Raw genomic sequence first — 12,219 nt, forward strand, 5'->3', positions numbered from 1 at the left:
GCCGTCCTGCCCTGGGCAGCGAGCCCACTGGGGCAGCGCCGGGCTCGGAGATCAGAGGCACCGCAGGGTGTTGTGCGGGGCCCGGCCCGGGGACGCCACCGGGCCCAATGGCCGCTGTCCCGTGCAGCACCCGCGCCGCCCGCCAGCCCCGGGGCTGGGGCCCGCCCCCGGGGGCGGGGCCTGGGGGTGCCGGGGCGGGGCTTCGGGGTGCTGGGGCCGGGCCTGAGGCGGTGGGGCGGGGCCAGAGGACTCTGGGGCCAGGAGTGAGGGCGCTGGGGCGGGGCCTGGGGGCGCCAGGGGAGGGCTTGGGAGAGCTGGGGCGGGGCCTGGAGGCGATGGGGGCCGGGCGTGAGGGGGGCGGGGCGGGGCCTTGGGGTTCTGCGGCCGGGCCTGAGGCGGCGGGGCTGGGCCTGGGGGCGCCGGGACGGGGCGTGGGGGCGGCGGGGGCCGGGCCTGAGGGTTCTGGGGCCGGGCCTGAGGCGCCGGGGCGGGGCCGCAGGCGCGGGGCGGCCGGGCGGAAGGCCCGGAGTAGCAGCATGGCGGAGGCCGGGCCGGGCGGCAGCGTGCCGCGGTACCGGGGCGCTCTCCACCCCGACAGCTGGGAGGAGGTGAGGCGGCGGGGCCGGGGCTGCGGGGGGCGGGCCGAGCCGGGCCGGGCCGGGCCGGGCTGAGGTGTGTGTCCGCCCGCAGGAGCTGGAGGCCATCCCCATGTTCATGAAGCGGTGCCCGGCCGAGATCGACGCGGCGCGGCAGCCCGAGCTGGCCTGTCTGCAGTCCCTGCTCTTCGACGAAGATCAGGGCCCCGCAGGTGGGCGGCGGGGCGGGCCGGGGGGGGGGTCTGCCCGCCTGCCCCTCGCTCAGGCCCTGCCCCCCCCCTTCCCCTGCAGAGCTGGCCAGGATGTACAAGAACGAAGGGAACGCGTACTTCGGGGAGAGGGACTACGGGAGAGCCGTGGTCGCCTACACCGAGGGGCTGAAGAAGAAGTGCGAGGACCCGGAGATGAACGCCGTCCTGCTCGCCAACCGAGCGGCCGCACAGTTTCACCTGGGTGAGGGGACGTGCGCCGTCCTGCCCCGCACCGGGGCTCGCTCTCCCTCCCCGCTTTGGGCTTGCCTTTACTGTTTTTGTGATACGGCAGACTAAATAGCTTATTCGTGGGAAAAAGAGACCTCGAGCCGCGAAGGCCTGGCTCACAGCAGAGCACGGCTGCACGCAGGGTTTGTGCTTCCTTCCGTGCAACGCTCACCTGCTGCTGGAGCCTTGGCTCCGGGAGCGGGTGAAGCCGGTGGCTTTTGGTGCTGAACAGATTCACAGGGTGACTGGAACCACAGGGGAATGCCCTGGCCCCAAAAATCTGTCGAAGCGACACATTCTGTCGCTCCTTCCGGGCTGTGTCCTCCTCCAGCTACCACCCCTCCTGCCAACAGCATCCGCGCAGCGGGGAGGGTGCTCTTGGCCTTTTCATGCTGGTGGGTGTTGCAGCTGGCGGGTGCTTTGCTCGCACTTTTGTTACTGACCCCTTACCTGTCCGATGGATTCCTGCCCTTTCACCTCTTGCTCTTAATTTGCTCTTTCTTCCTCCACTCGCCTCACAGTGACTGCAGCAATAGTGAATTAAGCTGGTTTGTCACCTCGGGATCTGCTTGGATTTTAAATACAAATGAAAGATTCTGAGCAGTTTTGCTTTCTTCGTAGGTAACTACCGCTCCGCTCTCAATGATGCCGTCCAAGCGAAAAAGCTGAAGCCCACCCACCTCAAAGCAATCGTAAGAGGTAAGAGGTAAAGCCCCTGTTACTGTGTGGAGAGCAAGGAATGCTGTTTCAAAACAGCTTTGCACATGTTAGTTTGACTTTCTGTGCTGTTACTGTTACAAGCCCTGGAACCGACCGTTGTTGGCCGCTGCTGTGTTTCTCTGCCTGTTTCTGTGTGTCAAGTAACAGTGTTTATAAACTTAAATTACTCACAGTGTGCGTTCATACTTTGTTTCAGGACAGCACTTCTTGCAGAAAATGAAAGCTGTTGCTGTACCAGATCTCTTCTCCTGTTTTGTTATTGCTGTTTCTCCCTAAAACAGAGCTCTGTGCTTCGCTTTGGGTTTTCAGTCACAACACTGTCTTTCTGCTCTTTGCTCTTCAGCTGCTGTGTGTGTCCAAGAGGCATTGGACCTGTTTCTGCAGAGCACAGCGTAACTTTCACTGTTTCCACAAATCTAGCTTTTGGGGTTTGGTTTGTTTTTTTCCCCCCCAGCCTTTCCCACTCCGTGGAAATGCCCACTTTATTTTTCCTTATGAGACAAGCACTGAAATGTTAATGATGATGATAAAATTTTGCTTGTAACGGACACTTCTAGCATCATTCTGCTGATTTCCGTGACTAGACGAGCAAGTGATATGAGAGCTGCTGAAATATTTCAGATTTTCTTCTCAGCCAAAAGATCTGCTGGAAGTCCACGACTGGCCATGACCCCGCAAGAGAATAGCGCGTGCTGCTGTGTGTCCCTCTTCAGAGCACGAGGGCTAACGCTGTCTTCATAATCACCACTTTGCGTAGTGGTTGTGTACTGACTCCAATACTGGAAACTGAAAATCTTCATCCTTCCAGGAGCTCTCTGTCACATGGAGCTAAAGAATTTCTCTGAAGCAATAGCATGGTGTGAGGAGGGCTTGCAAATAGATTCCAAAGAGAAAAAGCTTGTGGAAACGAGAGTCAAAGCGGACAGATTAAAGGTAAATATTGAGACAGTCGAGCATCTACGATGCTTGTTGCCTGCTTAGTGTCAAGAAGCACGTTGGGATCCTGGGTTGGAGAGTGCTCCGTGCAAGTTCCTGCACAGTGTAGTAGCCCCAGACAGAAGGGAGCGGTGGTTCCGCGTAGCGTGTGCTGTTGCGATGAGTTGGGGAAGGAGCTGGCGGGAACCCTTGGGAGAGCTGAGCGGGTTTCTGCGCTCGTTGGCAGCGTGGAGCGGTGGTGGGCATTGTGTGTGACCGTGGCGCAACCTTTGCTTACATGTAGCGAGCTGAGGAGCGGGATGCCAGGAAAGCAAAGGTGATGGAGAGGAGAGAACAGTGTCGGAAGGAAACTCTGCTTGCAGCGATAAAGGTGGGTCAGTGAGGGGGGCTGGTTGTGTGTGGTTTGTTTTGTTGGCGTTTTTTTAAGAGCGCTCTTGTTTGTCTCTAAGAGGTTGTTCTCATACACAGGCTTTTGGGGGCTAGAGCCAAAAAATTTGCTTAAAACCATGATTCTTCTTAGCTGTGTGGCTCTAGCCTGAGCCCCCAGGCCTGTTTCCATATTTTAGGTAAGAGCTAATGCAGAACACGAAGCCAGTGTTAGGAGATGGCCTGAGCATCCAAGAGAATGCTCTGGCTGCTGGGCTGTAGCGTCACACTGGCCCAGTGAACCTTGCTTTCTTCGCTGCTGGCGGGCATCACGTCAGTGGAAGGATAGAAGATAACCATCCAGTAGGGTGGAGGAGAGAATCAATCCCGGATCCTCTCCTTCCTCAGCAAATGTTTGGGCTGTGTTAAAATGTTCTGGGCTGTTGCACGAAATCTGATCTCGTATTCTGCAGCTGTCTGTCCAAAGGAAAGGGTGAGCTTTCTGCAGTTCTCCGAAAGAGTGGAGGTTCTCGGGAGCTGGTGCATGTAGTTACACCCTGAAGTTACGCCTGCTAGGTCCCAAAGAGCAGGATTTCAGATGCATCCCTTTCCCCACGTTTTCTCAGGCTCCTCTGGATTCCCACCTCTCCTCATCCGTTTCATGAGGAGTCTGGGTGTCTGGCTGAGGTTCTGGATTCTACTGGGAAGGCCAGTCACCCGAGTTTGACACTGTAGGAAGGCTTTTGATGGCATGTTTAAGAACTGATTTATTAATACAAATGACGTAGTTTGTCCTTTCACTGACTGCTAATTTTTTTGCTCTTATTCTTCCCACCATACCCGTTTGGTTTTTGGTTGGGTGTTTTTTAACTTCCTCCCCTCCAGGAGAGAAATATCAAGCTGGTTCTTGAGCCTTCAAATGAAGAAGAGGAAATATCAGATGGCCTGGCTGAGATATCCCTGGATGGGTTCCACCCTGACAACGCTACGGGGGCAAAGGTGCACTTAGATGCTGATGGCAACTTGAACTGGCCTGTCCTCTTCCTGTACCCCGAGCACGAGCAGACAGACTTCGTTGCGGCTTTTCATGAGAACTCCAGGTAAACGCACGGTCAGCAGCGTTCTTGCGTGTAGGAGATGTTTGGGTAGATGAGAACAGACAGCAAGTGAAACGCTGCCATGCTGAGGAAGCAGTTCCATGTTTCTAATCTAGTAGCTGACCCTGCTTTTGAGCGGCACGTTGCGCTGGGTGACCTCCTGAGGTCGTTTCCAACCAGAGTTACTCTATGATTTGCAAGTGCTGCTTTAAAATATGAGGGCTGAAGTCTCAACGTTACGTAAATGTGTAGCGCAGAGAAACACATCGTATTTAGCCAGTGTGATTAAAGGGGCTTGCAGTGCAAGCTTGGACCGGTGACCAGTAATACCAGTGACCCATCTGCATGCGTGGGTTTTAGAGGTTCATTGAGGCGCTGTTTCGAAGCGCTCCAAACCTGGGGTCTCGGAAAGAGGATTAATCTTAAAAATTATAAAAAGCTTCCGAAGGGGACCTCTTGTAACAGCCAGTGACCCCGTAGTTTTGCTTAGGGCTTACAGCAGGGCTGACTGAGGTGCTGCAGACCTTTCAGACCAGAAGCAAGTGACGGGCAAGGTGGGAATCCTGCTTTTCTTGATATTGACTTTAGTTTCTGGTCTTGCAATGTTAAATAAACTTGGAATTTGTAACTTTTTTTTTGTGCATATTCCCCAGGTCTACCAAGAAGTTTAGGACTTAAAATTGCAGTGCAAGCAGATTAGTAAAGTTGTGGTTGTTACATGGTAGCGTTCACTACAGCTTTTCATGACCAAAGGAAGTGAAAACGGGTTTGCCACCAGCACTCCTGAAGTACCAAAATAAACAAGCCTCTGACACACAAGCAGATCCTGGCACTCTGATCTGATGAAGCGTGGCGCTGGTGGGACCGTGTAGCAGGAAAATCAATTTTAGACGAAATGCGGGGTGTTTGTTTTGACATCTTTTTTTCAGTGTGAAAATGAAAAGTTAAAAATAGTTTGCTGTTGGACTGCTCAAGTTTGAAACCAACAGCAGGAGTTACATCGAGGCCTTGGTCTCATTGGGAAGGCAGTGAGTTTGAAGGGAAGAAACTATTAGAGATCTAAACTTGCTTTCTGGTGTATTTTCACCATCGTTCAAATGCAACTGTACAAAACGTTGAAGCTGAACACTGCACCTAAGCTAACCAAGTCTTTTTTGGCTTTTAGGTTTATTGATCATTTAATGGTGATGTTTGCTGAGTTGCCTCCCTGGGATTTGGAAAGAAAATACCTGCCCAGCAATCTTGAGGTGAGAAGTTTGATTTTCCTGCTATTTCAGGATTGTTGTGTTGTGGGTTGGTTTTTTTTTTTCTGGAATGAGAAAATACGCAGCGTTGAATGTCCGAAAGCAGTGGCATCGTTACCTTTTCACCGTACATGGGTGTGAAATAAGGGTTTGGAGAGCTACATTCACTTCTAAACACAAACATTTTCCAGATGCGCTGACATGGACACACAATTCATTAACGAAAACGAAATTTCTTTTGTCTTCCACATATGCTGTATTTGATAGAAGGTATTTATAGATATTGCTTACATTCGCGTCTTCATAACGATAATTAAGATTTAGACCATCAAGCTGGTTCGGCTGTTGGGTTTTTTAACCGCGTTGTTGTGAAGTTGCTCAACACAAATGAGAAAATGTTATTAAAAAAATAGGCTGTTTGCAGAGCTAACTGGAGGTACTTAAACACTTGATGCCATCAAGACAACATATATCAATTAAGACTGTAGCAAAGGTGGGGTGCCAGTTGGTTGGGGCTGCAGCAGGTTTGGAGAGTGTTTCTGAAATTGTGCACAGAAGGGTACAGATGTTTATTTTTCATTTTCCACTTCAGTGTCACGTGCACCAGGCAACAGTGCAGCCCTGACTGCAGTCGGCAGAGATGTCCAAAAGGACAGTGGCTGTGTACTTCACCAGAGTAAAAACTTGGATTATAGCTCTGTGTATGTGCAGTCTAAGGCGCTGTTGCTGGATTCAAGTCTCTTAAATCTCTTCTTATTTTATTCAAGTATCTTTAAGCCTGCTCAGTTTAGCTCATACCATTGCTGCATTTCACCTGTTAAAAAGCAGCCCTTACATTTGGAATGCTTCTCTGTAAAGCGTGGGAATAGCCACTGTGTTTTGCCTTGCTGCTGCCACTGCCAGCAGAAGCTGAGCTGGTTTGTACAGGGAGGATCTGGGATTTGCGCACAACAGTTCCTACGTTACTGAAGTTAGCGTCTGACACAGTCAGTTCAAGGTACAGAAGTTTGATAAACCTCTAGTGTTTATATATATATATCTATATATGGTGTGCTGTTACTGGCCTTTCAACAGCTCAGTAGTTTGCTTAGATTAAGTATTTAATAACCCTCCCAATTTTTTTCTCAGCTCTACTTTGAAGATGAGGAAAGAGCAGAAATGCACGAGCTGAACCCGGAGCACACGCTGCTACAAGTGCTGCAGCACCAAAGGTGAGGCGGTCCTGTTCACGTCCAGGGAGAGCACGAAGGCAAGAAGTATGAGCTTGGGGCTTGAAGTGCAGTTTGTTCTCTGATTTAATAGTCCTAACACTTGGTAACTCTTCCCTGATCTAATAATCCTAACTCTTGAAGGTGTAAGGCAGTGCGACTACATGGATTTTGTGCCTGGCTTTAGCGACTTATGTTTTTTCCCCACCCAAAAAAATGAACAACTCTTTCCAGGACTGGATGGAGATGGGAAGGGGAGTCGGGCTGCACACAAGCCACAGCACAAAAAGCCACAGCTGTTTCAGATCCCATGTACGAGTAGATGTAGTGCTACTTTCAGAAAATTAAAAAAAGGCAGCAGCATATAAAGAGAACATGTTGAAGGTTAACAACGCTCTCGCTGTTACTGATGCTGCGTGAGCAGCCCCCAGCACAGCACGCAGCGCAGTTTCACTCTGAAACCGACTTTGAAGTGTTGTGCTGGTATTCAGAGAGAAGAATTTGCTGTTTGCTAAGCCAAAAAATTGCTGTCAAGCCCGTGCTATTGACTTGCACCAGCTTGTAGCTGGCTGGAGAAGGCCTGCTGCGCCGCGCTCGTGGCGTGGTCTGCGGCGTGGGAGCAGAGCTGCGGGCCCACGGCTGCGGGCTGTGCCTGAACTGCCGCTCCGTAAAACTTGGCAGCGGGCGTGAGCCCTCAGGTTTCAGGCTGTAAGGGCAGCCATGAGAGGAACCTCCTTCCAGAGGGAGAGTAACGGCTGTTTTAGAAGTAGCTGCTGGGAGAAGAGTTGGTTCATAAACCGCTCCTCCTCGGGTGCGTGTAACCCCGGCCACGAAAGGCTCTGCTGACCAGCGCAAAAGCTCGTCGTCGGCTGCGGGGAGGTCGGTCTCGATGGAGCTGGGTGGACGTTGCTCGCTTTGCGTGACGCTTGGCCAGCTACAGGGAAGCCAAAGGACTCCTTTTAATCTTCGCAGGTATTTTGTAAAGGCTGGGACTCCAACGGTTTTGGCATTTGTAAAGCGTTCTCGTTTCTCTAAGAAGTACTTCTCTGGCAAGAAGGTCCATCGACTGTAAGGAGCAGGAGTGAAACAGGAGGAATGCGGTGCAGGAGGCTGCTGCTTGTTACCCCAGCTACAGACTGCGAACTTCTGCCGGAGCAGAAAGACCTCGCACGCTTCAGGGGAGCGATAATCTTGGCACGCAGGGAAACTTCCAGGAAAGTGGCGCAGGAGAACGAAGGGCTTGCAAGAGGGGTTTATTTGTTTAAAAAGAAATCCAGCTGGCTCGCAGAAGGTCTCCTCTGTGATAGGCTGCATGTGGTTTTGAAATAAGCCTGAAGCAGTGCCAGACACTGGCTGCAGTTTGAAGCAACGGCAGCTGGGGATGTTCTTACTTACCTGTGAAAAATGGCTGGTTTCCCTGGAGGGGGGCTGTAGCTGCTGGGGTTTAACAGCAGTGGTCTGGGGAGGTTCCCGCCTGTTGCCGCGGGCTGGGTGCAGTCAGATTCCTGCCTGCAATTCAGCAGCTGCTGGGTTTTTTTCACCGCTTGGCTCTGCTGCTGGCCAGGGTGAAGCAGAGCTCGCTGTTCAGAGCAGTGTGTTTTACTGACCCTTTTGCTGCCTTACTGATCGTCCTATATAACCTGGAAATAAATATGTCTCTTTTAAGTAGACTGACTTCTGCCTAAGAAATGAGACAATAATTCTTCTCGCCTCGTGAAATACTACAAGAGAATAACAAACAGTAATTCTAAACCTGAACGTAACGACCTTACCCACCACCCTGCCTGGTAAAGCCAACACACAGGGTCTTCTGCACTTCTGTGTTCGCTTTCAGCATTTAATTAAAAGTAATTCTAAATCTCTCGTTTCTTCTGCAGTATCTCAGTGACTGCAGAAATACGCTGCAGTTTTAGACACGTCGAATGCACGGGGCGTTAAAAAGCTGTTCAGCCATAAACGCTTCTGCTTAGACCACGGAGGATTTTTCTCACTCCAGAGCTGGATTCCGACAGCTCTAAAGAAAGAATTTCCGCTGCGCTGTTCCTAAATCTCTGCGCTGTGCACAAAGACAGTAAGCGCATCTCCAGCTGAGGGTGCTGAAATTTAATCTCCGAAGCTCGGGGTCGCTGGACAAGGCGGCGGGACGGCTCGCTTTCCCCGGAGCGTTGGCTGCATGCAGCCAGCCCTCGCCCCGCAGCGCCCTGCTCTCACAGGGCGCGGAGACGGGCAGCCAGGCGGTACAAGGTGAAGCCGTTGCACGCGATGCAGCAGAGGTTGCAGAGGGAGGACAGAGCGTGGTAGAGGGCGAACTGCCGGGACAGCCGCCCGTAGCTGGGGTCGGAGGCGCGCAGCTGCCTGCGGGAGCTGCTGCTGGACACCCCGACCTCCTGGCCGAGGCCGTGCCTGTGCTCGATGAGGTGCACGTCTGCCACGAGGTCGGCGGTGACCTTCCCGAACCACTGCGTGTTCAGCACAGAGGCAGCGACGCAGACAAAGAGGACGATGATCTGCAGGGGAGCAATGCCCGCCGTGAGCGTTTCACATGCGCGGTGGGTTAGATATCTCCCCCAGCCCCTCTTCCACACAAGGCTCGCTGCAACCTGGATTCTCCCCAGTTCAGGAAAGATGAGGAGCAACTGGAGAGAGTCCAGCGGAGGGCTATGAGGACAGTGAGGGGACTGGAGCACCTCTCCTAGGAGGAAAGGCTGAGGGAGCTGGGCTTGTTTAGCCTGAAGAAGAGAAGGCTGAGAGGGGACCCAATAAATGTCTATAAATATCTGCAGGGTGGGTGTCAGGAGGATGGGGCCAGACTCTTTTCAGTGGTGTCCAGTGACAGGACCAGGGGCAACGGGCACAAACTGAAGCTTAGGAAGTTCTACCTGAACACGAGGAAGAACTTCCCTCTGAGGGTGACGGAGCACTGGCACAGGCTGCCCAGGGAGGTTGTGGAGTCTCCTTCTCTGGAGATATTCAAGACCCGCCTGGACAAGGTCCTGTGCAGCTTGCTGTAGGTGACCCTGCTTCGGCAGGAGGGTTGGACTAGATGACCCACAGAGGTCCCTTCCAAACCCTACTATGCTGGGATTCTGTGGATGCTAACTGCTCTTTTAACCAGAGCCATGTGCAGATCTCGTCATTGTTTGCAAACCACCCTCGGCGGAGCAGAGCGGAGCGGGACCCCGCAGCAGGAGGGATTTGGGCGACGGCCAGCTCGCGTTTGAAAGCGGGAGGCTACCTGGGTCGCCTCTTCATCGCTGAGCAGCTCGCTGGGGTGGTGCATGGCAAACAGCGTCAGGTTGAGGAAGGCGCAAGCGGAGCCGATGTGGAAGTAGTAGGGGAAGAGCTCGCGCTGGATGAAGCCGAAGGTGTGGCGAGGGAGGCGGCTGCTCATCACGAACCCTGCAAGGGGGGAAGAACGGGTCGGTCGTGGGGCAAAGCCCCCTCCCCTGGGCAGAGAGCCACGGCGATGTGCACGGACCACAACCTACCAGCCACGAAGGTCACCCAGACCTGCATTCCCCAGGAGGTGGAGAGGAAAACCAGGTGCAGCAGTTTGATGGCGTTGGAGGGCTCTGCGTTGGTCGGTGTGGTGTCCTGGCCGGGGATGGGTCCCTCCATGTCAGTCACGCTGCCACCAGAGTCTGCGCCGAGCTGCCGCTGCTGCCGTCGCCTTGCTGGACCCGGCAAACGTGGTTTAGCTTCACAAGGCGCCTGGTTTGGGAAGAGCTTCAGAGCTGGCGCAGCCCCAGCCCCTTCCCAGCCGCCCACTGCACACCCAACCAGGCTGCAAACCCAATTTTCAGTCCCCTTATATCTGAGGGGCAGGGCCCTGCGTCAGCCCCTGGTAACCGACCGCTGCGGGTGGACTTTCGGCAAAGTCCAGCCAAAGCCCCATCTGACCCCTGGGAGCGGGAACAAGCAGAAAGTCAACAGAAAGGGGAAAAGCAAGAGCCCTGGCAAAAGTGCTGCGGGCATCAAAGAGGCCTCTTGGCCAGCAAAAAGTCTGCCTGTTTAAAAAGAGCAATGGCTTCTGCAGACCTTAACCAAGAAGCCCGGGGGCTCGAAGAAGCTGCCCAGCTCCGGGGCTCACCCCACCGCCTGGGGCCCCACGCTGGCACAAGCCCCGGAGCCCGGGCAGCGGCGGGTGGAAGGAGGCCCTGAAGGAGCTGCCTGCTCCGCTACAAGGAGCGCTTTGGAAATTAATGAAAACAAAGCTGCTGGGAGCAGCCCATCAATTCCACCGCCTGCTTTATTCCTCCTGCTCCCCTTGGCCGGCGGCCTCAGGGCCTGAATTACAGCAGGGAGAGCCTGGAGAGAGGCGCTGCCGTCTAATTACATCCTGCTCCCCCTGCGAAACGGATAAATGTGTGCCGTGGGTTTGTGTATCAATTCCAGGTATTTGTTTAGGCATCTAGAAAATCAGGGCCTTGGAACCTCATCGTGGACTGGAGGAGGTGCTCCGCTCCCGCCTGGAGTGCTGGCCCCTAAATCCCCAGGAATCTTCAAGGTCTCTTTGCCGAAAGCTTCTTGGCGTTTCTGGGATGCTGAACTGGCACCGGCGCGGTGCATCTTGAGGGGCTCAAACAGGGGTCTCTGGGAACGGCTGGCAAGGGCAGGCTGCTCCCCGCGGGCTCCGGTGCACCCACGGCCAGGTCCCTCCTCCCCTGGGAGCTGGCTGCGGCAGACGGGGGCTCCGGCGATGCTCCGAGCCGCCCGGTCCCGCGCTCCACGCTGCCCCGTGCCCCAGGGCCGGCGGACGCTGCGGGGCTGCGGTTTTTCTCCCGCACGCCCGTAAGCCGCGAGATGCTTCACACCATCGCAGCTCTGTCGTGCTCCCGGGTCGCTCCCGCTCCGTCGCCCCGCACCCCAGGGACCCGGCCGGGTCGGGCGAGGGCTGACCACGGCCTCGCAGCGGGGAAAAGCACGATACTTAAGGGGAGGTCAGTTAAAGTTTAACGTTCGGGCGAATACGTCATTCCCTGTGCTGAATCAAGCAGCAGCAGTTCCTAACGACGAGTAGAAAGGGTGGCTCGCATCCCGGTGATAAAAAGGCAGGATTGCTCCGGGTTTTGGGAGATAAGAGGGCTCTAGAAAACTTCAACGTTTCGTGCCACGCTCAGCTGGAGGCGGCTTTATCCGGTGGCGATGGCCTTGCGTGGAGATGTGTCCGATCGGAGATGCGGTGGAGATGAGGAGTTTATGGCAGGAGGCTCCTGCTGCCTACAGACCTGGTGGGGAATTTGGGTGGCAAACTGCCTTTCTAGGGACTGGGTGTTGCAGAGAGGGGAGAAACACGCTGGGTGCCTGGAAAAGACCCCGTGCTCGCTTCTGGTACCCCACAGCCTGATCTCGGCAGTGCTGCTGCTTGCTCAGGGTTAAGCTCTGCAAAAGCCTTGCTGGGGGGGGGGTTAAAATCCCGCCGTGCCCAAGGGGTTCATCCCTTCCCAGCAGGCAGCAAGCCTTTCACAATCCTCAACGCCATCAGCCAGCCTCCGGCTCTGTCAGCCGGGAAAGCCTGGGAGGGGGCTCCCAGCCAGCCTGCGGCCGAGGGCAGAGGTCCCCTGGGGCGGGAC

At 54.5% G+C, this 12,219-nt stretch overlaps 2 protein-coding genes across 2 annotated transcripts; one reads left to right on the forward strand and one right to left on the reverse strand.

Annotated features, from left to right (window-relative positions):
- Positions 1-484: 484 nt before the first annotated feature.
- TTC4 (tetratricopeptide repeat domain 4) lies at positions 485-8,320 on the forward strand. Its single transcript, XM_075424435.1, has 10 exons — positions 485-608; positions 691-808; positions 888-1,049; positions 1,697-1,774; positions 2,604-2,728; positions 3,015-3,101; positions 3,983-4,197; positions 5,360-5,441; positions 6,567-6,649; positions 7,619-8,320. The coding sequence occupies exons 1-10, from the start codon at positions 537-539 to the stop codon at positions 7,716-7,718; spliced, it is 1,122 nt and encodes a 373-aa protein (XP_075280550.1). The 5' UTR covers positions 485-536; the 3' UTR covers positions 7,719-8,320.
- Positions 8,321-8,462: 142 nt separating this feature from the next.
- On the reverse strand, positions 8,463-11,532 carry TMEM205 (transmembrane protein 205). The gene is made up of 4 exons (XM_075424436.1): positions 11,081-11,532; positions 10,135-10,357; positions 9,882-10,045; positions 8,463-9,153 (listed from the first exon to the last, which is right to left on the reverse strand). Exons 1-4 carry the CDS (start codon positions 11,213-11,215, stop codon positions 8,854-8,856), a joined length of 822 nt encoding a protein of 273 aa, XP_075280551.1. The 5' UTR covers positions 11,216-11,532; the 3' UTR covers positions 8,463-8,853.
- Between the last annotated feature and the right edge of the window lie 687 nt (positions 11,533-12,219).

This window comes from Opisthocomus hoazin, chromosome 6, assembly GCF_030867145.1.
Source record: "Opisthocomus hoazin isolate bOpiHoa1 chromosome 6, bOpiHoa1.hap1, whole genome shotgun sequence".
Taxonomy (NCBI): Eukaryota; Metazoa; Chordata; class Aves; order Opisthocomiformes; family Opisthocomidae; genus Opisthocomus; species Opisthocomus hoazin.

Excerpts from the sequence above, each read along its gene's own strand:
- TTC4 (XM_075424435.1), top strand. The coding sequence starts at position 537 with ATGGCGGAGGCCGGGCCGGGCGGCAGCGTGCCGCGGTACCGGGGCGCT. Across the intron at positions 5,442-6,566 it reads ACCTGCCCAGCAATCTTGAG|CTCTACTTTGAAGATGAGGA; the intron begins GTGAGAAGTTTG and ends TTTTTTTCTCAG. Across the intron at positions 6,650-7,618 it reads CAAGTGCTGCAGCACCAAAG|GTATTTTGTAAAGGCTGGGA; the intron begins GTGAGGCGGTCC and ends TAATCTTCGCAG.
- TMEM205 (XM_075424436.1), bottom strand. The coding sequence starts at position 11,215 with ATGCACCGCGCCGGTGCCAGTTCAGCATCCCAGAAACGCCAAGAAGCT. Across the intron at positions 10,358-11,080 it reads CTCCTCCAGTCCACGATGAG|GCGCCTTGTGAAGCTAAACC; the intron begins GTTCCAAGGCCC and ends TTCCCAAACCAG. Across the intron at positions 10,046-10,134 it reads CTGGGTGACCTTCGTGGCTG|GGTTCGTGATGAGCAGCCGC; the intron begins GTAGGTTGTGGT and ends CCCCCCTTGCAG.